The 26,606-nt window shown below is 44.6% G+C and overlaps 1 protein-coding gene across 1 annotated transcript; it reads right to left on the bottom strand.

Moving 5' to 3' along the window:
- Positions 1-6,715: 6,715 nt before the first annotated feature.
- Positions 6,716-25,687, bottom strand: LOC144485279 (extracellular calcium-sensing receptor-like). Its single transcript, XM_078203489.1, has 6 exons — positions 25,521-25,687; positions 23,558-23,849; positions 21,547-22,383; positions 16,688-16,915; positions 8,879-9,002; positions 6,716-7,617 (listed from the first exon to the last, which is right to left on the bottom strand). Exons 1-6 carry the CDS (start codon positions 25,685-25,687, stop codon positions 6,716-6,718), a joined length of 2,550 nt encoding a protein of 849 aa, XP_078059615.1.
- Positions 25,688-26,606: the final 919 nt, after the last annotated feature.

The following is a 26,606-nucleotide window of genomic DNA, read 5'->3' as shown; positions in this document are numbered from 1 at the left end:
TGGGTCCCTGAGCTGTTGGGGATCAGAGTCAGCGCATGGCAATTCTTGATTCTGACTGAAATGTCAGGAAACAAACAGTTATCAAGATTGGAAAAAGCAGAGGACAATATCAATGACCAGGTGTCAGAAAAGAGCAACGAAGGAAAAACCATCAGTGAATTCAGGTCAACGTGATTCAAGTCCAGCAGCGGTGGCAGGGATGGACACTGGGCAGTCGGCCTCGACAGTCACAACAGGCAATGTTCAATTCAGAAATGAGGGAGAACCTGGTCATGGTCAATACTCTCCAGAAGTGAACAGATGTCAATGCTAAAGCGGAACTTTGCTGAGCACAATTTATGTCCCATGTTTCCTAAATTATATTCATATCTATATTTCAAAATGACTTATTTTTTTATAAAAAGCGACGCAAAGTCCTGAGGTCATGCATGGCTCTATAGAAATGTACGTTCTGTCTAACTCATCAACAAAAGAATTAATAAATTCTCCATGCAAATCAAGTTTTCACGCCTCTCTAATCCTGCTTGCTATTCGGTATCTATGTGCATTTAGAAGTTACTGCAAACCTTTGACTATTTTTCTGTCTATCTATACATTTTGCTGTACAATGGATGCTTTAAGTTTTCATTAACTTCTCCTAAACTACATAATTACTTCAAACCTATCCTTTACAAATCCCCCACCACAGAATGAAGTGAGAGTTTAGGCACAGTATTTTACATAATGACAAACTGGGGAGGATGAGCAAATGGTGGATTTTAAATGGAAGGTGAATAAATACTTGAGGGGAGCATGGAGGAGAATGGAGCAAAAGAAAGATATGAATTTATTTCGTGGTCTCAGGATCACCTAAAACACTTTACAGACAATTAAATATTATGAAGGTGCAGTTACTGTTGTGCTTCAAGAAACACAACAGAGAATTTGAAAATGAGGGGATTCCACAAACAGCAATGTGATAATGGCCTGAAAGCATGTGATGACGTTGGTGAAGGAAGATATTTTCCTGACCCTTCCTGGCGAGCAGGAGAAAGAGTTACAGTGATTTGAAACATTTCAGTGGAGTAACTTGTGGAGTTTTCTCTAGATTCAGTATCACAATTCCTGTTTTATAAACAACGGTATTCATTTAAACAAGTTGGACGAGTGCCGGAATTTCCTACACAGCCTGACTATTTCAGTTTGTAAATTTTGGATCTCTTGTTACCAGGGAAGTGTTTCATTTCCTGAACCGGTGTTGATTTTCTTCCCTTAAACATTACGACATTTTAAAGATATATTTTTCTGTAACGTTAAGACAGACGAACTTAGGGCCTTAATGCTCACGAGGAATTTGGATGTGGTTGCGGTGACAGAGACTTGGTTGAAAGAGGGACAGGACTGGCAGCTGAATATTCCGGGGTACAAGTGTTTTAGGCGAGACAGAGGAGGGGCCAAAAGAGGTGAGGGAGTAGCAGTATTAGTTGGAGAGCATATAACAGCGGTGCAGAGGGAGGACAATTCAGAGGGGTCGTGTAACGAGTCACTCTGGGTGGAGCTTAGAAACAGGAAGGGCGCAGTCACAATGTTGGGGATATACTACAGGCCCCCCAACAGCCCAAGGGAAGTGGAAGAACGGATATGTCAGGAGATACTGGATAGGTGCAGGAAAAATAGGGTTGTTGTAGTGGGAGACTTCAATTTCACTGGTATAGACTGGAAATCGCTGAGAGCTGGGACTCTGAATGGGGAGGAATTTGTAAAATGCGTACAGGAGGGTTCTTTGGAACAATATGTAGATAGCCCGACGAGAGAGGGGGCTATACTGGACCTAGTACTGGGGAATGAGCCCGGTCAGGTCTTCAAAGTTTCGGTCGGGGAACATGTGGCAAATAGTGACCACAATTCTGTCAGCTTTAGGATAGTGATGGAAAAGGATGAGTGGTGTCCCAAGGGCAAGGTGTTGGATTGGGGGAAGGCTAACTTTAGTGGGAATAGGCAGAAATTGGCAGCTCTTGATTGGGAGAGGCTGTTTGAGGGTAAATCCACATCTGGTATGTGGGAGTCTTTTAAGGAACAGTTGTTAGGGCTGCAGGACAGACATGTGTCTGTAAAAAAGAAGGATAGGATGAGTGGTATTCGAGAACCGTGGATGACCAGGAAAACTGAGGGACTGGTCAAAAAGAAAAGAGAGGCGTATGTTAGGTCCAAGCAGCTAAAAACGGAGGGTGCTCTGGAGGAGTACAAAGAAAGTAGGAAAGAACTCAAACGGGGAATTAGAAGGGCAAAAAGGGGTCACGAAATGTCCTTGGCAGACAGGATTAAGGAGAATCCCAAGGCATTTTATTCATACGTTAGGAACAAAAGGGTTGTCAGGGAAAAAATCGGACCTCTCACGGACAAAAGTGGGGAATTATGCTTGGAGCCCAAAGAAGTAGGGGAGATCCTAAATGAATACTTTGCGTCGGTATTCACAAAGGAGAGGGATGTGTTAACTCGGAGTTTCTCGGAGGGGAGTGTTGAACCGTTGGGGAAAATCTCCATTACAAGGGAGGAAGTGTAAGGTTTGTTAGAGAATATAAAGACTGACAAATCCCCAGGGCCTGATGAAATCTATCCAAGGCTGCTCAGGGAGACGAGAGATGAAATCGCTGGGCCTCTGACGCAAATCTTTGTCTCGTCACTTGACACAGGTGAGGTCCCAGAGGATTGGAGGATAGCTAATGTGGTCCCGTTATTTAAGAAGGATAGGAAGGATAACCCGGGTAATTATAGGCCGGTGAGCTTGATGTCTGTGGTGGGAAAGTTGTTGGAGAGGATTCTTAGAGATAGGATGTATGCGCATTTAGAAAGGAATAAACTCATTAATGATAGTCAGCATGGTTTTTTGAGAGGGAGGTCATGCCTCACTAACCTGGTGGAGTTTTTTGAAGAAGTGACCAGAATGGTTGACGAAGGAAGGGTTGTGGATGTCGTCTATATGGACTTTAGTAAAGCGTTTGACAAAGTCCCTCATGGTAGGCTGGTGAAAAAGGTTGGATCTCAGGGGATAAAGGGGGAGGTGGTTAGATGGGTGGAGAACTGGCTTGGTCACAGAAGACAGAGGGTGGTAGTGGAAGGGTCTTTTTCCGGCTGGAGGCCTGTGACTAGTGGTGTTCCGCAAGGCTCTGTATTGGGACCTCTGCTGTTTGTGATTTATATAAATGATCTGGAAGAAGGTGTAACTGGGGTGATCAGTCAGTTTGCGGACGACACAAAATTGGCAGGACTTGCAGATAGTGAGGAGCATTGTCAGAAGCTACAGGAGGATATTGATAGGCTGGAAATTTGGGGAAAGAAATGGCAGATGGAGTTCAATCCTGATTAATGCGAAGTGATGCATTTTTGTAGAAATAATGTCGGGAGGAGCTATACGATAAATGGCAGAACCATAAAGGGTGTAGATACGCAGAGGGACCTTTGTGTGCAAGTCCACAGATCCTTGAAGGTGATGTCACAGGAGCAGAAGGTGGTGAAGAAGGCATATGGCATGCTTGCCTTTATAGGAAGGGTCATAGAGTATAAAAGTTGGGGTCTGATGTTGCAGATGTATAGAACGTTGGTTCGGCCGCATCTGGAATACTGCGTCCAGTTCTGGTCGCCACATTACCAGAAGGACGTGGAGGCTTTGGAGAGAGTACAGAGGAGGTTTACCAGGATGTTGCCTGGTATGGAGGGGCTTAGTTATGAGGAGAGATTGGGTAAACTGGGGTTGTTCTCCCTGGAAAGACGGAGGATGAGGGGAGGCTTAATAGAGGTGTGTAAAATTATGAAAGGCATAGATAGGGTGAACGGTGGGAAGCTATTCCCCAGGTCGGTGGTGACGTTCACGAGGGGTCATAGGTTCAAGGTGAAGGGGGGGAGGTTTAACACAGATATCAGAGGGACATATTTTACACAGAGGGTGGTGGGGGCCTGGAACGCGCTGCCAGGCAAGCTGGTGGAGGCGGACACACTGGGAACGTTTAAGACTTATCTAGATAGCCATATGAACGGAGTGGGAATGGAGGGATACAAAAGAATGGTCTAGTTTGGACCCGGGAGCGGCACGGGCTTGGAGGGCCGAAGGGCCTGTTCCTGTGCTGTATTGTTCTTTGTTCTTTGTTTAACCGGTAACTGGGGATATAATAATTTCCTGTCACCCCTCACCATCGAGTACTCCCTACCAGAATAACCATTTGAAAAGTAGTTTTGCTTTATTTGATACTTCATTTTATCTTAAATAAAACTCTCCATCATAAATTGAGTTCCCAAATTAGCTCCATCATAATCTGTCAAATTTTGATCATGCAAGAAAGATATACTAATAAATGCATAGTTACTAATGAAACACTTTCAAATTCTCCCACTGAATATAAATATTTCCAGCAATTCAGGGGATAGGTTTCCTCCTCTGCATACGTGCAAGAAGTGTTAGAGTCTTGCATCAATGTACGGTGAGGGACCAGATCAAAACCTTTAAGACATGTTATGAAGATAGCCAAGACCCTGCCCTAAGCAGTATGGTGAGCAAAAAGTTTTTCTCTTCAGGTATGATTCGATTGACCCACTGCGAAGCATTTATGTAAAAAAAAAATATTTAAGAACACATTTGGAATAGAACAAAAAGAATTAGTATCACTGTTCCAATTTAAATAGTTAAGCTTGACAAAGTATAATAGCCATCGCTATAGGGCGGCACGGTGGCACAGTGGTTAGCACAGCTGCCTCACTGCACCAGGGACCCGGCTTCAATTCCCGCCTTGGGTCACTGTCTGTGTGGAGTTTGCACATTCTCCCCATGTCTGTATAAGTTTCCTCTGGGTGCTCCAGCTTCATCCCATGATTCAAAGGTGTGTGGGTTAGGTTGATTGGCCATGCTCAATTGTCCCTTTATGTCCCAGGATGTGAAACCTCGAGGGATTAGCGACGTAAATATGTGGGGTTGTGTGATGGGGCCTGGGTGGTATTGTCGTCGGTGCAGACTCGATGGGCCAAATGGCCTCCTTCTGCACTGTAGGGATTGTATGAATCTATGATAGTTACAAATCCTGGTAAACCTTCGCTGTACTACATTCTAACAAGGACATCCTTCCTCAATAAGGACACTCAAACTGCAAACAATTCTCTAGATGTGGCCTCACCAACGCCCTATACAATTGCAGCAAAGCATCCTTATTCCTATATGAAAATCCTCTCACTATGAAGGCCAACTTATCATTTGCCTTCTCTAATGCCCGCTGCATTTGCGCACTTACTTTCAGCGACTGATTTACTCAATTTACACACATTCAAGTAATAATCTGTATTCCTATTATTGCTACCAAAGTGGATAACCTCACATTTATCCTCATTATACTGCAACTGCTATGTACATGCCCACACACTCAGGATGTCCAAATCACGCGGAAGCATCTCTGCATTCTCCTCACAGCGTTGCACATTCTCCCTGTGTCTGCATGCGTTTCCTACCGGTGGTGCAGTTTCCTCCGGCAGTCCAAAGCTGTGCACTTTCGGTGGATTATGCGGGGTTAAAGCGATACAGCTTGGGTAATGTTTTTCTGTCGGAGAGTTGGCGCAGACTCAATGAGTTAAACGGCCTCCTTTTGAAGGGTAGGGACTAAATGAATGTAAGAAATGTGGTCTGGCCTTGAATGTTTCCGAAAGAAAATACATTAACCCATAGCTGGCCAGCCAAAATGCCAGGTCTCATATACTATGAAGGATATCTGGAATATATTGATCACTTCACATAGCTTCGCAGCTCCTGCTCTCAAAAGGCCACAACTGAAGAGGAGACTTTCAACATGACTACTGATTAGTAAGATTTATTTAAACGTAGATTTATAATGTACATGTACTTTTCAGATATGTACAGTTTGGTAAATATTCAAATGCATCACATTTCATCCACTCGTGATCAAGAGTTTCGTCGACGTTTCTCGTGTTGAATCAGGACAAATATAATGATTGAATAGTCTGACTGTTTCACTATTTCGACTGAAATCATGTATTATTTTCCAGAGTAAAATACTTTGAATACAGCTGGGAACATTAATGCAAAACACCATGGATGTCGAAAGGGCCAAAACGATGAGAATAACATGATGAATAGGCTGGGTGGCTTTTTTAGGTTTCCGAATTCTTTTGCCCGTCAGAAAGATGCAACCGTTGGCCGAAAAATTGTGGGTTAAATAGGATGAGGGTAAAAGTGACATGATCGTGGTTTGCGAAAATCTCTAAAGCCAGAATATTTCTGGACAAGTACCCCCCTCGCCTGTAGCACCCTATGGCTTAAAATTAGCGTCACCTGGAAACACTTTCGAAAACCTCGTCCACAATTTTCATCAGGTGGGTAGGATGCTATTGGCGACATATATGCTTTTAAGTTAACTTCATTTGTCACAAGTAGGTGTACATTCACACTGCAGTGAGGTTACTGTGAAAATCCCCTGATCGCCACACTCCAGCGCCTGTTCGGGTACACTGAGGAAGAATTTAGCATGGCCCATCCACCTAACCTGCACACCTTTGGACTATGGGAGGAAGTCGGAGCACCCGGAGAAAACCCATGCAGCCACGGGGAGAATGTGCAAACTCCACACACGCAGTGACCCAAGCCGGGAATCGAACGCGGGTCTTTGGCTCTGTGAGGTAGCAATGCTAACCACTGTGCCATCGAGCCGCCCCACAGTACCTGACTTAATGTATTCAATTTCTATCTGGTTTGACGGTTCGGGGTTTTCCTGGTATTCTCTTCAGGTTTTAACAAGATAATGTAACATTTTGGAGCAAAGATACAGATCAACAACCCAAAGCTCGATGCTAAAATTGCAAATATTTCTACAGCCACCGTATATTTTCCAGGAGTGCTCACGTAAGCGGGGATGAAAGTTACCCAAACGGCAAAAAAAATGAGCATGCTGAATGTTATAAATTTAGCTTCATTGAACCTGTCCGGTAAAGCACGGGCCAAAAAAGCCAATACAAAACACATGCAAGCTAAGATTCCGATGTAACCTAACACACAGCAGAAAGCAACTATGGAGCCAACATCACACTCGAGGATAATTTTACCACTTTGATACTCTGTGTTTTTAACTGGCGTTGGGGGGGATGCCACCAACCAGATCATACATATTATAATTTGAATCAATGTGCAGAGAAAGACAATTGATCGTTGTTGTTTGGGTCCAAACCATTTCATCGCATTACTGGATGGTAGGGTTGCTTTAAATGCCATCAGGACCACCAGTGTTTTACTGAGAATACAGGAAATACACAGAACAAAGCTAACCCCAAACACAGTGTGACGCACCATACATGACCATGGTGATGGCTGTCCAATGAATGCAATGGAGCAGAGAAAGCAGAGTATTAATGAGATTAATAGAAGAAAACTCAATTCCGAATTGTTGGCTCTTACAATGGGAGTGTTTATGAAATATAAGAAAACTGCTGCAACAGCCCCTGCGATACAAGCTCCAAAAAGTGAAACCGCCATAAGTGTTATTCCTATTTCGTCCTGAAAGGAGAGATACTCATTTTCTCTTCGTACGCATTCATTTTTTTCATAATTTGACCATTGTTCTGCTGAGCATCTCAAGCATTCAATAGAATCTGTAAAGGGACATAAAGAAATCTAAATACTTGAACATTAGTTTCCCCTTTTAAATTATCTATATCGCTGGGTTTCAAATCAAGCTCGGCCAAAAGCTTACGGTATTCAATCGGCCAACAATTATATACGCTGCTCAATGTTCCATTCAATTTCCTTGGAAAGGAAACATCAGAAAGCTTGCACAACGACCACCCGATTTACTCCCGACAATTTTCTGCCCGATAAAGTGGAATTTTACTCCCTGGAAAAACTTTTCTACGATGCGCATGATAAGATTTCAACTTGCTGCGCGGTATTTCCATGACGTGTTTGTTACCATCTATTGAAGCTACCAGAATTACATGACGCAGAAGATGTGTGTTTCTGTATTGGAATCCCCATCCCAGTTCATGTTTATGTTACAAATCAATCATCCAGATCGTCTGGTAGACTTTCATTCCTGAACTTCATCTACCGGTGATCTATGTGCGTAAATCTGATAGGCTGTGTCACCTGGCGTGTAGGCAGGAAAGGGTGTTTGGGCGCTGCAACAGCTACTAGAGTTTCCTGAGAATCTTATGGCAGGGGAATGGGAACTCAGCAGGAGTGGCTACGAAGTTCCTTGATGGTGCCCAAAAGACTGCTGATCGTCCGATACAATAAATATTTCACATTTAGCTTTAGAAGGCCGCATGTATATCCAGACTAGTTTCAAATTGGCAAACTGGCGACACGACTTTCGCTCTTCGCCGCCAGTAAAAATTCAGTCAAAAACGAATCCTGATTTGAATAGATTGATGAAGCTTCCACCTACTTATGGCGGAAGCCTTAGCCGACAAAACGCAGTAAATGCTTACAATGACTACTAAAGTGGTTATAGCAAGCAAAGGGCGATAAGACAAAACGCTCGATTTAGAACCTACTCTGGTCCACACCACTTTAACAGACCTCAGCGAGTAGGGCTTGCTGGTGCCATGAGACTTTTGAATGGACCTACCTAGTATTAACCTGATCTTTCTCGACACCCTAGCTATGACTGCGACACGACATTCTGCACTCTCTCCTTTCGTTCTATGAACGGCATGCTTTGTCTGTATAGCGCGCAAGAAACAATAATGTTGACTGTACACTCTAACAATAATAAATCAAATCCAATCAGGGCAGTAGAAGGGCTTTCATGCACACATAAGGAGAAATTAGCATGGCTGATGATACAATCTTCATCTTTTATATAACGTGTTTAATACTCTGTCAAAATGTAAGTCGGTCAATATTGGATACCTGTTTCATTACTAATTTCCCCATCAGCACATGGCAAACAATCAAAGCAGCAAATTGGCTGGCCCTTCCGAGCTGCTTTCCTTGTACCTGTTGGACAGCTGTAACTGCAAACTGATAATGGTACCTGCGGAGACAAAGAAACTGCTTTTAATGCTGTTTTATTCCATGCAATCCCAGTGTGTATGGTGGTTCAGAATGTGATTGCATCGTGAGCGAGTAAGTGTTCTTAAAGACTTGTGTCCATAGATTAGCGTTTTCATTCCTCTTCGCGCAACTTGTTTTTGTAACAACTTCCGCTTTTCTGGACTTGGACGTGGATGTTTTCAAAACGCAACCATACTGGAGTTTGCACGTTCTCCCCGTCTCTGCGTGTGTTTCATCCGGGTACTCCGGTTTGCTTCCAAAGTTCAGAAATATGCAGGGTAGGTGGTTTGGCCATGCTAAATGCGCGGCGTAACGAGGATACGGCGGGGAAGCCTGGGTAAGATGCTCTTTCGGAAAGTCGGTGCAGAATCAATGGGCCGAATGGTTTCTGTATGGATTATGTGATAGTTCCTAAATCATCAAGTCGAACGAGCTGCAGTCCAGAATATTGTCATATTTCATCAAATCTCTGCACTGCAGAAGGAGACGATTTGACCCATCGAGACTGCAGCGACTCTCCGACAGAGCACCTTAACCAGGCCCTATCCATGTAATCCCACGTATTTACCCCGCTGAACTCTCTAACCTCCACATCTTGGGTCACAGTGGACCAATTTAGCATGGCCATATCCACATAAACTAACTATGACCGCTGCTTTCCCGGATTTATCTTAATGAAATAGATTTGCGTGCCCATGAGTATTATTTCAAACTTTCCAGCTGACAGAAAACATAGACAAGTTAACTCGGTGGGCCGACGCGCGCCAAATGAAAATTAAGTGGAAGTAATATATTTTGGTGGGAGGTATGAGGGAAAACATTTTCATAGAAACCCTACAGTTCAGGAAGACGCCATTTGGCCCATCGAGTCTGCACCGACCACAATCCCATCCAGGCCCTACTCCCTTATCTCTACATATTTACCTTCTAATCCCTCTAAACTACACATCTCAGGACATTAAGGGGCAATTTTAGCATGGCCAATCAACCTAACCCGCACATCTTTGGACTGTGAGAGGAAACCGGAGCAGCCGGAGGAAACCCATGCAGACACGAGGAGAATGTGAAAACTCCCAATCGAACCCAGGACCCTGGAGCTGTGAAGCTGCAGTGCTAACCACTGTGCTACCGTGCCGCCCACTTCATTCATTTAAACAATTCTAAAGAGGGTGAAGGAGCAGATGGATCTGGTTTCATATGTGCTGACAGCGTAGGTTGAGAGTACGGCGAACGAAGAATGTGGGAACCTGCGTTTTATAACTACAGGCAAATAGTACAGAGACAAGGAAGTGAACCTTTACAAACCACACCTTGCGTCTCAACTGGAAAATTACGTCCCATTCTGAGCATTTCGGAAAGATGGGAGGCATTATATAAGGTACGGGAAAAATTTGCAGGAATGATTTTGGCTAAGAGTGACTACAGTTATGTCGGTAGATTGGCGAAGCTGACAGTGGCGATTTTTGAAGAAGGCAAGGCCGCAAAGCAACCTGATACGAAATGCTTGGACAGAGTCGATGTGCAAAAATGTCCCCACTGATGGAAAGATGAAGAACTAGAGAACGCCTATTTAGCGCAATGTGCAAAAGAACCGGAGAAGATTTGAGAAATCGAACTACACATCACGAATGTAGAGAAGTTAGCATTTTTCAACGTTAGTACTGGATATTGGCAAGAACATTTTCATCTCCTTAAACTGACTAACAGTCAAACATTCAAAATTAAGCACAGGGTCTGGTAGTGTGGGAAAAACGAATGGCAGTCAAGGAAATAATGGTTAGCTACTATTGTTTTGAAAGGTGATATTGAGATCATTATGGCCGGTATAATGAACATAATGAACTTTGGCTCCTGCTCGGATGTTCTGCCTTCCAAATTGTTGGCGCTGGAGAGTTTTCTCTTCCAACACCAAAAGAACAAAGAACAGTACAGCACAGGAAATAAGACTGTGCCGCTCCTTGGTCCAACGAGACCAATCGTTTGTATCCCTCCATTCCCAGGCTGCTCATGTGACTATCCAGGTAAGTCTTAAACGATGTCAGCGTGTCTGCCTCACCACGCTACTTGGCAGCGCATTCCAGGCCCCCACCACCCTCTGTGTAAAAAACATCCCTCTAATATCTGAGTTATACTTCGCCCCTCTCACCTTGAGGCCGTAACCCCTCGTGATCGTCACTTCTGATCTGGGAAAAAGCTTCCCGCCGTTCATCCTATCTATCCCCTTCATTATCTTGTACACCTCTATTAGATCCCCCCTCATTCTCCGTCTTTCCAGGGAGAACAACCGCAGTTTACCCAATCTCTCCTCATCGCTAAGACCCTCCATACCAGGCAACATCCTGGTAAACCTTCTCTGCACTCTCTCTAAGGCCTCCACGTCCTTCTGGTCGTGCGGCGACCAGAACTAGACGCAGTACTGCAAATGTGGCCTCATCAGCGTTCTATACAGCTGCATCATCAGACTCCAGCTTTTATACTCTATACCCCGTCCTATAAAGGCAAGCATACCATATGCCTTCTTCACCACCTTCTCCACCTGTGTTGCCACCTTCAAGGATTTGTGGACTTGCACACCTGGTCCCTCTGTGTTTCTATACTCTTGATGGCTCTGCCATTTATTGTATAACTCCTCCCTACATTATTTCTTCCAAAATGCATCACTTTGCATTTATCCGGATTAAATTCCATCTGCCACCTCTCCGCCCAATTTTCCAGCCTATCTATATCCTGCTGTATGGCCCGACAATGCTCATCGCTATCCGCAAGTCCAGCCATTTTTGTGTCATCCACAAACTTGCTGATAACACCAGTTACACCTTCTTCCAAATCATTTATATATATCACAAATAGCAGAGGTCCCAATACAGAGCCCTGCGGAACACCACTGGTCACAGACCTCCAGCCGGAAAAAGACCCTTCGACCGCTACCCTCTGTCTCCTATGGCCAAGCCAGTTCTCCACCCAGCTAGCCACTTCTCCTTGTATCCCATGAGCCTTAACCTTCTTAACCAACCTGCCATGTGGGACTTTGTCAAATGCCTTACTGAAATCCATATAGACGACATCCACGGCCCTTCCTTTGTCAATTGTTTTTGTCACTTTCTCAAAAAACTCCACCAAATTTGTAAGGCACGACCTCCCTCTTACAAAACCATGCTGTCTGTCACTAATGAGATTGTTCCGTTCTAAATGCACATACATCCTGTCTCTAAGAATCCTCTCCAACAAATTCCCTACCACGGACGTCAAGGTCACCGGCCTATAATGTCCCGGGTTATCCCTGCTACCCTTCTTAAACAACGGCACAACATTCACTGTCCTCCAATCCACAGGGACCTCAGCTGTGTCCAAAGAAGCGATGAAGATTTCCATCAGAGGCCTAGCAATTTCATCTCTCGTCTCCCTGAGCAGTCTTGGATAGATGCCTTGGGGCTTTATCAGTTTTAATGTTCCCTAAAAAACCTAACACTTCCTCCCTTGTAATGGAAATTTTCTCTAACGGGTCAACACCTTCCTCTGAGAAACTCCCGGTTAACACGTCCCTCTCCTTTGTGAATACCAATGCAAAGTATTCGTTTAGGATCTCCCCTATTCCCTTGGGTTCGAAGCATAATTCCCCTCCTTTGTCTCTGAGAGGTCCGATTTTCTCCCTGACAACCCTTTTGCTCCTAACGTATGAATAGAATGCCTTAGGATTCTCTTCAATCCTGCCTGCCAAAAATATCTCGTGACCTCTTTTTGCCCTTCTAACTCCCCGTTTGAGTTCTTTACGACTCTCTCTGTATTCCACCAGAGCTCCATCTGTTTTCAGTTGCCTGGACTTAACGTACGCCTCCCTTTTCATTTTAATCAGATCCTCAATTTCCCTGGTTATCCACGGCTCTCGAATCCTACCTTTCCTATCTTTCCTTTTTACAGGCACATGCCTATCCTGCAGCCTTATCAACTGTTCCTTGAAAGACTCCCACATGCCAGACGTGGACTTACCGTCGAACATCCTCTCCCAATCAACGTCCATCAATTCCTGCCTAATCCGGCTATAGTTAGCCTTCCCCCAATTTAGCACCCTGCCCGTAGGACAGCACTCATCCTTGTTCATTACTCTCCTAAAGTTAACAGAGTTGTGGTCACTATTTGCCACATGTTCCCCTACCGAAACTTTGACGACCTGACCGGGCTCATTTCCCAGAACTAGGTCCAGTATAGCCCCCCCTCAAGTCGGGCTATCTACATACTGTTCCAAAGAACCTTCCAGTATGCATTTTACAAATTCCTCCCCGTCCGGAACCCCAGCTCTAAGCACTGGGTCACAGTTAGGAGGGGTAATAGTCAGAAGGGTGATGTGCCAGAAAGTACCCCAGTGGCAGTCTCCCATAAAAGAAAGGGATGGGCAACAGATGGGATAAGGGAAGGGAGTGAGCAGTCTGTGGAGGGATCCCCTCTGGCTGTCCCCCTCTAAAATAGGAATAGAACATAGAACATAGAACAGTACAGCACAGAACAGGCCCTTCGGCCCACGATGTTGTGCCGAGCTTTATCTGAAACCAAGATCAAGCTATCCCACTCCCTCGTGGGATAGTATATTGTTTTGGATTCTGTGGAGGGGGATAACCCTCCAGGGGTAAGCCACGAGGACCAGATCGCCTGCACGGAGACAGGGTCAGGGGTCCGGAAGGGAAAGAAGGGGTTTTGGAGAGCGATAGTGGTGGGGCCGCGATGGTTAGAGGCACGGACAGGCGGTTCTGTGGGAGCAAACGAGAATCCAGGATGGTAGTCTGCCTCCCTGGTGCCGGCGTACTGGCTGTCTCCGAGAGGATAGGAAGCATATTAAAAAGGAAGGTAGTCAAACGGACGTAATTATACACATTGGTGAAAATGATTTAGGTAGGAAGAGCATACGTGAAAATTTCTGGGAGATGGGTGCTTGACTGAAAAGTAAGGCCTCCAGGGTAGCATTCTCTGGACTGCTCCCGGTGTCTAGTGCAAGTGCGGCTTGGAACAGGGAGATTCTACAGTTGAACGCATGGCTAAAGGACTGGTGCAAGAGGGAGGGTTTTAAATTTATAGATAACTGGGAAGTCTTCATGTCAGGATGTCAACTGTACAGAAAGGATGGGATACACCTTAACTGGAAGGGAGCAAATATCCTGGCTGGGAGTTTTGCTAGAGTGTTTCGGCAGGATTCAAACTAGTGTGGCGGGGGGTGGGGAACAAAACAGTAGGTCAGTAAGTACTGAGGCTGGGGTTGAGCTGGGGGCCAGGGCAAGGCTAGCTAAGAAGAGGAGCACTCTGGAGGAGGATGACCTGAGTGAGCCTGGAGGTCTGGGTTGCATCAGCTTCAATGCGAGGAGCGTAACGGGTAAGACAGACGAACTTAGGGCCTTAATGGTTACGCGGAATTTGGATGTGGTTGCGGTGACGGAGACTTGGTTAAAAGGACAGGACTGGCAGCTGAATATTCCGGGGTATAAGTGTTTTAGGCGAGACAGAGGAGGGGCTAAAAAAGGTGGGGGAGTAGCGATATTTGGGAGCATATTACCGCGGTGCAGAGGGTAGACAACTTAGAGGGGTCGTGTACTGAGTCACTGTGGGTGGAACTCAGAAACAGGAAGGGTGCAGTCACTATGCTGGGGGTATACTACAGACCACCCAACAGCCCACGGGAAGTGGAGGAAAGGATATGTCAGGAGATTCTGGATAGGTGCAGAAAAAATAGGATTGTTGTAGTGGGGGACTTTAATTTCCCTGGTATAGACAAAACTTTGAAGGAAGCTACAGCACAGAATCCCGCAGTTAAAGAGAATGCCTTCAAAAACCAATTTCAATAATATAACTTAAACAGTTCACTGTTTTACATAGAAGCTTGTTGAGGGTGTCAGTTCTATCCCATGGAATACTTAACAGTGTCGGATGGCATGTTCATTATGTTTATGTTAAGTGTGAATCTGTAGATTTACAGGGCTCTAAGCAAATTAGTTACCACCCTCGGGCAATCTTAATTTTTGTATCCCCAATGCCAATAGCTGCCGTGGTAATCGGCAGCTACGAAATCACGATTGCAGAGGATACGAGCTTTCATCTATGAACTTTGATTTAAGGGAAATCGAATACTAAATGCCAAGAACCTTTGGTTTGCTGGCTGCTTTTCTAGTCTCGCTTAATGCAGTTCTATTGCTAATACAAAACACTGTCGACCATCATCGCAATTTCGTTGACATGGCCACACAAACTCGCGTAAAACAGCATAAATGTAATTGATATCGTCTCTGCTTCTATTCTCATGTTCGGTAAAAGATCCGGGTATTTCATCCTTTCTTGAGAACCCAGAATTGATTACCAAGGCACTTGTAAGATCACTTCGAGAAAGAAAGTGCTGCCTCAAACGGTATTTAATTTGTCAAAGATGCCGAAATGGTAGGAGGCAGGACGGGTGAAGGGATTGAATATGGGAAATGAATGGCGGAGTGGGATAACATGCACAACACATTGATTTCACCACGGTAGGTGGGGGAGAGAGGTGGGGGAGGGCGGGAAGTTTAAATTAGTGTATTTGAACTTTAGACAGAACGGAAGATGGTTGAGAGCTACATTGCCAATGCAATCTTGATAAACCAAACGGACAGAAGTGCAAGACGAGCAGGAATTGGGAGGCGAGGTGAAGGAGCAATCAGCAATGAGCAGCACATTCTTCCAGTTTCTTATTCGCCATCTCAAGGCATATTTTTGGATTTGCTTGAGTTAATTGGCCATTAGAATGCGCTGAGAGGTACGTTTTTTGGAAGAAGAGAAACAGGGTGTCATTGAGACACCTTTGGCGATGCAGTTAATGCCATTTGGGTGATCACGATATTCTCACTCTACCACTGGACTGCAAATTGCACGAGCTCTTTGCAATAATTAAACCACTGCAGACTGGGCTTAACGCTGGGATACCCTTAATAGATGAAAAGGAAATCCGAGAATGGAGCAACTTGAAGCGAAAACTGTCATGGCGATGGACAATGTAACAGTTAACTCCAGATTGCAGAATTTTAGGAAAATCCAACATTAAGAACAGGACCGCGCAGGGTGAGAGGAAATTCCTCTCCTTGCGCTGAGGTAAACAGTAGCAAGTTTTCAAGAGAAGCTATGCTGGAGTTAAATACATTAAAGGGACTGTCCGTGAAACATTCCGCAGGGTGTTGCTGGGAAGCACCAGGTAAAAATGTTAGCCTGTAATCCAGTTAATGGAAAATCAGGCGCTTTGGCGGGCACATTGGCGAAATAGCAATAATTATACGATGAAAACCATATGTAAATAATTTAAGCGCTTACTATGTTCGGTATTCTTCTGAAAAGACTGAATAGTAATAGTGCCACATTATTTCGGCGCAACTCTGTGTGTTTCTTTGTGCAGGGAGTAAAAAACTCAGACGTCGACGCAAAACGCTTTGTATTTCGATGGTTGGAGCCGAGGTGCAATACTGAAGTAGATTATAACATACGATATGATGCTGGTCGCTTCTTGTTGATGCAACTGTCTGCAACATCAAATCCCTCCGTTTTTAATAGAGATGCTACAAAAACAATCTGTCTTCCTATTTGTTTGGGAACTGAAATCAAACATGGTCTACAGAGACAAAAAATGTAGCAAAGTTCACGGTTAAAGCTTGAAAATAGACTTGCCGAGTTTTGGTCTCCATGCCAGAAGATGGCGCTTTCATCCAACATCAGATTTTGCCCTTCCGGTCGTGCTGCATCATACAAGCCAACTTTCACAAAATCAACTGTGCCATCAGCGCGCCTCTGCCAGTTGATCAGGTCATATGAAGCAATCGGATCTCCGTTACTATCAAAGCTTATTTCTTCACCAAATTTGTTCGTAAACTTCACTTCTTTCAGATAGTGCAAAAGCTTAACAACGACAAAATATGAAACCTTTGTGAATTTTACAATTATTTTTAACAATTAGACGAATGAGCATGAAAGGTCGAAATCGTAAAAGAACGGCATAATCTGAATTGTGTACCAGAGGAAATGGTCAGCAAACATTACTCATAAAGTAAGTGGTCGCGTAGAGTCCCCAAATAGCACTACCCTCCTTTCCTTACCCTTTTGCACTACTGGGCCAGGCTCAGCTCCAGAGACACTGCCACCGCTGCTTCCCCCAGGTGGGCTGTCCACCCCAGTAGTACTCAGACAGGAGTACTTATTATTAAGGGGCACGGAAGTGGTCGCGCAGGGAGGTCTGGGAGAGAGATTTTTTTTTTCCCCAATAAATTGGAACAGAGAGGAATCCCGATACTCTACACTTGTAGAGTATCCCACCATCCCTCCTCCTCTAACCTAAAAAAAAAGACCCAGTGAGAGCAGGGCTTTGGAGAAAACAGGAGGAGGAAAGGTAAGTTTAAAATTTTCATTCACTTTTTTTTTTTCCCTGTGTGTTTAAAGGGGCAATTATGAGTGTGAGGCCAGTATGTTGTTCCCAATGTAGGATGTGGGAGGTCCTGGAGGCTCCTAGCCTCCCGGACGACCATATCTGTGCTGGGTGTGTTGAGCTGCGGTTCCTAAGGGACCATGTTAGGGAACTGGAATTGCAGCTCGAGGACCTTCGCCGGGTTAGGGATAGTGAGGAGGTCATTGACAGGAGCTATCGGCAGGTGGTCACACCGGGACCACGGGAGGAGGGTAACTGGGTAACAGTGAGGAAGGAGAAAGCTCGGTTGATGGTGAGCACCCCGGTGGATGTGCCCCTTAATAATAAGTACTCCTGTCTGAGTACTACTGGGGTGGACAGCCCACCTGGGGGAAGCAGCGGTGGCAGTGAGTCTGGAGCTGAGCCTAGCCCAGTAGTGCAAAAGGGTAAGGAAAGGAGGGTAGTGCTAATTGGGGACTCTACGGTGAGGGGGTCAGATAGGCGTTTTTGCGGACACAGACGGGACTCTCGGATGGTGGTTTGCCTCCCTGGTGCAGGGGTCCGGGATGTCTCTGGTCGAGTCCCAGAAATCCTGAAGGGGGAGGGAGAGGAGCCGAAGGTCGTGATGCATATAGGTACTGCTGACATAGGTAGGAAGAGGGAAGGGGTCATGAAAAGAGAATATAGGGAGTTAGGTAGACAGCTGAGAAAGAGGAATGCAAAGGTAGTAATCTCGGGATTGCTGCCTGTGCCGCGGGAGAGTGAGAACATGAATCGGTGGAGAATGAATGCGTGGCTGAGGGACTGGAGCAAGGGACAAGGATTTGGGTACTTGGATCATTGGGACCTCTTTAGGGGCAGGTGTGTGACCTGTTTAAAAAAGACGGGTGGCACTTGAATCTCAGGGGGACCAATATCCTGGCGGGAAGGTTGGCTAAGGCTACTGGAGAGACTTTAAACTAGAAAGGTTGGGGGGAGGGAATCGAAATGAGGGGACTGAGAGCGAGGAGGTTAGCTCGCAAATAGATAAGGAATGTAGACAAGGTAAGAGGGAGGTTAGACGAGTGATGGAGAAGGGAAGTGCTCAGGCTGAAGGTCTGAGATGTGTCTATTTTAATGCCAGGAGTGTAGTGAATAAAGTGGATGAGCTTAGAGCGTGGATTGCTGCTTCGAATTGTGATGTGGTGGCCATTACGGAGACTTGGATGTCTCAGGGACAGGACTGGGTGCTTCAGGTGCCGGGTTTTAGATGTTTCAGGAAGGACAGGGAGGGAGGCAAGAGAGGGGGGGGGAGTGGCACTGTTGATCAGGGATAGTGTCACGGCTGTAGAGAAGGTGGACGCCGTGGAGGGATTGACTACGGAGTCTCTGTGGGTGGAGGTTAGGAACAGGAAGGGGTCGGTAACGTTGCTGGGTGTTTTCTATAGGCCGCCCAATAGCAACAGAGATGTTGAGGAGCAGATGGGGAAACAGATCCTGGAGAGATGTAGGAATAACAGAGTTGTCGTGATGGGAGATTTTAATTTCCCAAACATAGATTGGAATATCCCTAGGGCTAGGGGTTTGGATGGAGAGGAGTTTGTTAGGTGTGTCCAGGAGAGTTTCCTGACACAGTATGTGGATAAGCCTACTAGAGGAGAGGCTGTACTTGATCTGGTGCTGGCTAATGAACCTGGACAGGTGGAGGATCTCTCGGTGGGTGAGCATCTTGGGGATAGCGATCATAATTCTATCTCCTTCACGATAGTATTGGAAAGAGATAGGATCAGGCAGGCTAGGAAAGTGTTTCTCTGGAGTAAAGGGAAATACAGTGTCATCAGGGAGGAAATTAGACGGGTAAATTGGAAGGAGGCATTCTTGGGGAAAAGTACCGAAGGAAAGTGGAGGATTTTCAAGGAATGTTTGTCTGGAGCTCTGCATGACAACGTTCCGATGAGATAGGGGGGTGTTGGTAGGGTACGGGAACCGTGGTGCACGAAGGTTGTGATGAATCTGGTGAATAAGAAAAGAGAGGTGTACAGAAGGTTCAGAGAGCTAGGAGGTGTTAAGGATTTAGAGGAGTATACGGGATGTAGGAAGGAGCTTAAGAAGGAAATTAGGAGAGCGAGAAGGGGTCATGAGAAGGCCTTGGCGGGTAAGATTAAGGAGAATCCCAAGGCTTTCTACAAATATGTCAAGAGTAAAAGGATGAGATGTGAAGGCATAGGACCCTTAAAAGGTGAAGGGGAAAAAGTTTGTGCGGAACCGTTAGAAATGGCGGAGGTGCTTAATGAATACTTTACCTCGGTATTCACGGTGGAAAGGGATCTGGGTGGTTGTACTGCTGGTTTGCGGTGGACAGAAAGGATCGAGCATGTGGACATAAAGAAAGAGGATGTGTTGGAACTATTGAATGGCATCAAGGTTGGTAAGTCGCAGGGACCGGATGGGATGTACCCCAGGTTACTGTGGGAGGCGAGGGAGGAGATTGCGGAGCCTTTGGTGATGATCTTTGCATCGTCGATGGAGACGGGAGAGGTTCCGGAGGATTGGAGGATTGCAGATGTGGTCCCTATATTCAAGAAAGGGAACAGGGACAGCCCGGGAAATTACCGACCGGTGAGTCTAACCTCAGTGGTTGGTAAGTTGATGGAGAGGATCCTGAGAGACAGGATTTATGATCATCTAGAGAAGTTTAGTATGATCAAAAGTAGTCAGCACGGCTTTGTCAAGGGCAGGTCGTGCCTTACGAGCCTGGTTGAGTTCTTTGAAAATGTGACCAAACACATTGACGAAGGAAGAGCGGTGGATGTGGTCTATATGGACTTCAGCAAGGCGTTCGATAAGGTCCCCCATGCAAGACTTCTTGAGAAAGTGAGAGGGCATGGGATCCAAGGGGCTGTTGCCTTGTGGATCCAGAACTGGCTTGCCTGCAGAAGGCAGAGAGTGGCTGTGGAGGGGTCTTTCTCTGCATGGAGGTCAGTGACCAGTGGAGTGCCCAAGGGATCTGTTCTGAGACCCTTGCTGTTTGTCATTTTCACACAATGACCTGGATGAGGAAGTGGAGGGATGGGTTGGTAAGTTTGCTGACGACACCAAGGTAGGTGGTGTTGTGGATAGTTTGGAGGGATGTCAGAAGTTGCAGCGAGACATAGATAGAATGCAAGACTGGGCGGAGAAGTGGCAGATGGACTTCAACCCGGATAAGTGTGTGGTGATCCATTTTGGCAGATCCAATGGGATGAAGCAGCAGTATAATATGAAGGGTACCATTCTTAGCAGTGTAGAGGATCAGAAGGACCTTGGGGTCCGGGTCCATAGGACTCTTAAATCGGCCTCGCAGGTGGAGGATGCGGTCAAGAAGGCGTACGGCGTACTGGCCTTCATTAATCGAGGGATTGAGTTTAGGAGTCGGGAGATAATGCTGCAGCTTTATAGGACCCTTGTTAGACCCCACTTGGAGTACTGCGCGCAGTTCTGGTCACCTCATTACAGGAAAGATGTTGAAGCCATTGAAAGGGTGCAGAGGAGATTTACAAGGATGTTGCCTGGATTGGGGGGCATGCCTTATGAGGATAGGTTGAGGGAGCTTGGTCTCTTCTCCCTGGAGAGACGAAGGATGAGAGGTGACCTGATAGAGGTTTACAAGATGTTGAGAGGTCTGGATAGGGTAGACTCTCAGAGGCTATTTCCAAGGGCTGAAATGGTTGCTACGAGAGGACACAGGTTTAAGGTGCTGTGGGGTAGGTACAGAGGAGATGTCAGGGGTAAGTTTTTCACTCAGAGGGTGGTGGGTGAGTGGAATCGGCTGGCGTCGGTGGTGGTGGAGGCAAACTCGTTGGGGTCTTTTAAGAGACTTCTGGATGAGTACATGGGATTTAATGGGATTGAGGGCTATAGATAGGCCTAGAGGTGGGGATGTGATCGGCGCAACTTGTGGGCCGAAGGGCCTGTTTGTGCTGTGGCTTTCTATGTTCTATGTTCTATAAACTTGCAGTCAGGGACTGGCCGAATTAACCACAAAGTATTACTTGAATTTCTACTTCACAGCTAGAGGCACTAGCAGATGTGTTAATAATTTGTTGTGATTAATTATTTTTGTTGCATCCCATTTTATTAGCGAAGAAAGAAATTACAAAATGTATCTCACCTGCCATGGTACGATGTTCGATTTTTGACCACATGTTTTGTTGATAAATGGGCCTTTCCCATTTTCACAGGATTGTAAATTATGAAGGGCGTGTGCTACAGCATATACTGCTTTATAAACGTTGTAGGAAACTCTGAGCTGCGACACATCGGTGTATATGTTCTTACTTGAGTTCAAACTCTCTGATCCTGTACATGGCTTGTTGGAAAACAGCCAATAATTTCGCCCTGATCTTTTGTCTCGTGAGGTTATCTTGCAATCAAAAACCTCTTGCCAGAATTCCTCCACAAACGGGTTATCTGGTGATGTGGAAGGATGAAGTTTGACTAAAAACTCTCTGAGTCCAGGAATTTCTGCTTTCCTGATTCCAAAACCAATTGTTCCAGTCAAAATTTCCTGGCTTTCCTCTGTCCAAATCAGAGATGAGGTGACCCAGGCTTCGCTTGCTATCAGCTGGACGTCGGTAATGTTTCTTAGTCCGAGTTCTTTAATCAAAGCAAATGTGTCGCTCTCTCCACAAAACAACATGATCACTTTTGCCGATGATTTTCTGATTGTATCTACAATCTGTGACATTCTGTCATTCGTACGACCGGAAGGGATAAATTCGATGTAGGCGATGCAGACATTAGAATTCCAGATTTCCTCAGCGAACGATTGAATACCAAACCGGCCATAGTCACTATCAACAGCAACGACACCAACCCAGTTCCATTTGAAATAGTTCACAAGGCTGAGCAAAGCTTTGATTTGAACGGCGTCACTTGGAACTGTTCGGAGAAAAGTCGGGAACTCATTCTTGTTGCTTAGACAAGCACAGGAAGCAAAATAACTGACCTGTAATGTGAGTAAATGTGAATTAACACTGTTATGAAGTAGGGAAACGTGTTATTATATAGTTCAAATTCACGAATGAATGGAGTTTGAAAAAACAAGGCCACGAAAATGCAACCAATGAAAGATGAACTTATTGTCTTTAAGTAATTGTCTTACAGTCTTAGCAAATGGATAGTAGAAATCACAAAATCATGGAATCGCAAAACAGTTACAGCCAAAAGGAGGCCATTCGACACATCGCCTTCGTGTCTAGTCTCTTCAAGGGTGACTCGGCTAATCTCACACCCCACAGTTTGCCCGTGACCCCATATTTAGCTTTCTGTGTTAATTTTATTATCAAATTCCTTTTTGAAAGACAGGATTAAATATTCCTTCACCGCACTCGTAGGCAGTGCATTCCAAATCCTAACCAAGCAGTCCGCGATATAAAGAAAGATTTATTTTCTCATGTAACCTGATTCTAGGAACTCAGTCGAGATCAATGGTGGAGGGAGTGGCATCTTATGGGTCGGTTACAGTTGTAACATTCTAAAAGGGAAGGATCAGAGAGATATGTGCGTAGAATTGTATGATTCTTAAAATGGAATCGTGGGTGAAATTTGAAGAGCACAGGAATCCAGACAATATTAAATGAAAATCGTGATGGTAATCATGTGCTATGCATTGGTTAAGCTATATTGTGTTTGAATTTGGTATTTCAATATAGGGAGCACATACGAGGTGTGCCAAAGCTGCAATAGGGAAGATAATTCTTTACTACGAAATATGCAAAGTTAAAAGCGGATATCACAGAGGTTTTATAACTATGAAAGTGATTCAGGCCAGAGGGCAAATAGTCAAAAATCGATTCGATAATGATTAATAGGAGACCGAATAGGCCATTAGTCCCCTCGAACCCATTCTTCAACTTAATGTTAGAACAAGGGGGATGAGAACAAAATGACCCAGAAAATTATCATGAGACAAAATATAGCGATGTTAAAGGTTTTTGTTTTCTTCAGGTTTGGCACAGGAAGACATACTCCATCAACCGACTATTGCCGAAGAATCAGCAATTAGCTAATAATTTGTACAGGGATAGTGCAGGAAATTGGATTCGAGTACATGGGACAATGAGCAGTTAAAGAACCAACATCAGCAAAGTCCCATTATGCTGAAACTTCCTGATTCTTACCAAGGGAATTCCAAAAAGTCCCAAAATTCTTGACACGGCGGCAGATCGTGAAGATCCCGCATCACCTATTATAAGGGGCACCGAAGAAAAACCATGACAGGTGTCACGTAAAAGAGCATTTTCATTGCCATTCAATATCTGAAAAGTTCCTTTAAGGGCTTCGGAGGATACGTCACAACTGTCCATAATCGTGTAACCTAACGTTGTGTTCGGAAGGAGAAATGGATCTCTGTTTATTTCCTCAATAGTGAAAATCATTGTTTGGACCCAGCGCAATGCACGAAGGTTGAACCTAGAACACAAACATAATTAGCTCCACGTTGGTGTATCCACCGACATTGCTATCTTTGGCTTATTCACGAAACATGCATTTCTGATCCAAGTCATTACCGCAGTAGGTCTGAGTAATATGTTGCAAATAATCACAAATGATCACTCTGGAGAGAGAGCAAAGAGATTTACTAGAATGACATCAGGAGTGAGGAGTTTTAGACAAAAGTTTACTTATTAGTCACAAGTAAGCTTACATTAACACTGCAATGAAGTTATTGTGAAATAGGAGAGATTAGAGAAACTTGGCTTATTCTTCTTGGAGCAGAGAAGGTTAAGTGTTGACCTTACTGAGGTGTTCAAAACCATGATCAATTTTGACAGGATAAAGAAGGATATTCTGTTTCCACCAGTTGGTATGTCAATGACTTGGGGGTCACAATTTCAAGATGGTCAGCTCGAGAGCATGGAGTGAGATGAGACAAAACCTCTTCCCTCATGGAGTTGTTGGGATTTGTAATGTGCTACCTGGGAGAGTGAGGGAGGCGGATTTCACAGGAGGATTCAAAAAAGAGTTTGATACATTCTTGAAACTGATTAACTTAGAGGGCTACGGAGATAAGGTTGGAGGATGGGACTCGCTGGGTAGAACTTTCGGGAGCCGGTACAAACACGATGGGCAGAAAGGCCTGCTTGTGTGCTGTAAATTCTATTCTACTATATCCCAGAGAAGGGTGAGATATTTCAATGTTAATTGATCTTTTCCATTTTGATACTTCCAGCAAAGCTCTGAACAAAGTCATGTTATCATTATGCGAGAGTTAATATTAACTTGTTCAATTACAAATCCACGTTTCAGGAATCTGGCATTTGATTGTCATATTGACTTTTGCATCTGGAGTTGAGATTATATAAAAACGCAACCGAAAATTCCTGTGTGAGATGAACAGTGGCACAAAATCGCTTATTATATGTGGAAACAAAAATTGTGCATTAAGGAAAATCATGGCGCATATTGCGTCAATCCACATGAGTTTGCCTCCAATATCCACTAATATCGCTTTGCTCAACGAATAAGTTGCGCATGAAAATATTCCAGAATGGGAGAGGCGGAATCAAAGTCGTTCCAGTATATCCTCGGCCGTCCAATATAAATAGATACAAATATTTACGGCAAGTATCGCTGGATAGTTCTTGGTAGGTAACGCGTGCCACTTCGGCCCATTTGAGATCATTGACAGTGGAGTCAGTTGAAGCACCTGGCTGAGATGACACCAGTGAATACATGTCATTTACTTGATCAAACCATTTGAGGTGGCATTTCAACCTCCGGTCCAGGTGTAAAACGGGAGATATCAGATTGGCCGCCTCCGTATGTTTCTCCTTTCTATTTTCTTCGAGCCGAGAAAGTGGAGTTTTATTCAACCGTTTTATTATTGAATCGAAGAGCGGGATCGAGGGGACTTATGGCCTATTCGCTCTTCTATTTCTTATATTTAAGCAATCATTCGGTCGTGAAGGAGACTAATCAGATGTCTCCCATTTTATATCCTGTTTTAAGTTAAACATTTTGACGCAGAACCGACTAAACTTTACTTTTGCAGTATTGTAGATTTTGTTTACAAATTGTCACACGAAGTAAAATCGTCTTCTAAAACATTGGGCCTGCGAGTCAACCTCGGTGTGGAAGTACCGCGAGCAGTAGAGAAAAGTTGTGCGCTCTGGATAGCAGAAAGGGACGTTCAATCTCATTTTATCAATCATGCAGTCCCACCTAAGTTTGCCCTGTACTGATATCATCGGACCAGTAATCCAGGTATATAGATTCATCGTCCGATGAATGAGTTGATCTCTCGCCATGGTAGTTAGCGTATTTTTATCCACTTTAGACAACACGATGGTTTCAGTAAATATGACATGAACTGTTGGAATATCTTAAAAACCGTGTAGGTTCGCCAATACCCGTGAAGGGTACCCGCAATCAGAATTCTAACCTGAGTTTGCTTGTGCGCAAAACTATCCCACACCAAAGAGGCCCAGCAAGACCCTCCGTGGTACCAGAAACCTGCAGTCGATCAAGAAGCAGAGCGATCATTTCACTTAGATGGCAGATGGAGATAGATAATGCATGCTGACCTGCACAGCACGCCAAAACCTTGAAAATTAACGGAATGTAACTCAATGCCCCTCGTTAGCTTAATGTAATAGAAACATTGAATGGAATTGACATAATACTTGATGCATTGTTAACACTGCTATTTTCACATTGTTAAGCGTTAGAACCGGTGCATCTTTGTCAGCATCAAAATGTTGTTTCTGCTGTGGGGTTTCTATATGTACAACAAATATCCTCAACTTGTTCTGATTCATAACAAAAAATGCAAACACATTCAATAAAACAAGTAATTATTAATATTGTCATGTTGATTGAATAAAGGGCTGATATATTTAAATACACTCAATCGGAAAGTCCATGGAACAATGGAACCCCTCCAGTGTAGAGGAAGGAGGCCGTTCATCCCACCGAGTCCGCACAGAGTCACCGAAAGAGCATCCCAAAATGCAAAAACTCTGAGGGACAGCGTTCATCTCCACATGTAGAGGCAATGATTAATCAAGGATAGTCAGCATGATTTTGTCAGGGGAAATGGTTTCCAATAAATTTGATTCAATTTTTCGAGGAGGTAACTCGGTGTTTAGATGAGGACAGTTCAGTTGTTGTAGACTACATAGACTTCAGTACGTTTGAGAAGGTCCCACATGGGAGACTAGTCACGAA

This window comes from Mustelus asterias, chromosome 3, assembly GCF_964213995.1.
Source record: "Mustelus asterias chromosome 3, sMusAst1.hap1.1, whole genome shotgun sequence".
Lineage (NCBI taxonomy): Eukaryota > Metazoa > Chordata > Chondrichthyes > Carcharhiniformes > Triakidae > Mustelus > Mustelus asterias.
This window is presented reverse-complemented; position numbering and strand designations above follow the sequence as displayed.

Excerpts from the sequence above, each read along its gene's own strand:
- LOC144485279 (XM_078203489.1), bottom strand. The coding sequence starts at position 25,687 with ATGGCGAGAGATCAACTCATTCATCGGACGATGAATCTATATACCTGG. Across the intron at positions 23,850-25,520 it reads ACTTTTCTCTACTGCTCGCG|GTTCAACCTTCGTGCATTGC; the intron begins GTACTTCCACAC and ends TTTGTGTTCTAG. Across the intron at positions 7,618-8,878 it reads GGAAATTAGTAATGAAACAG|ATTCTATTGAATGCTTGAGA; the intron begins GTATCCAATATT and ends GTCCCTTTACAG.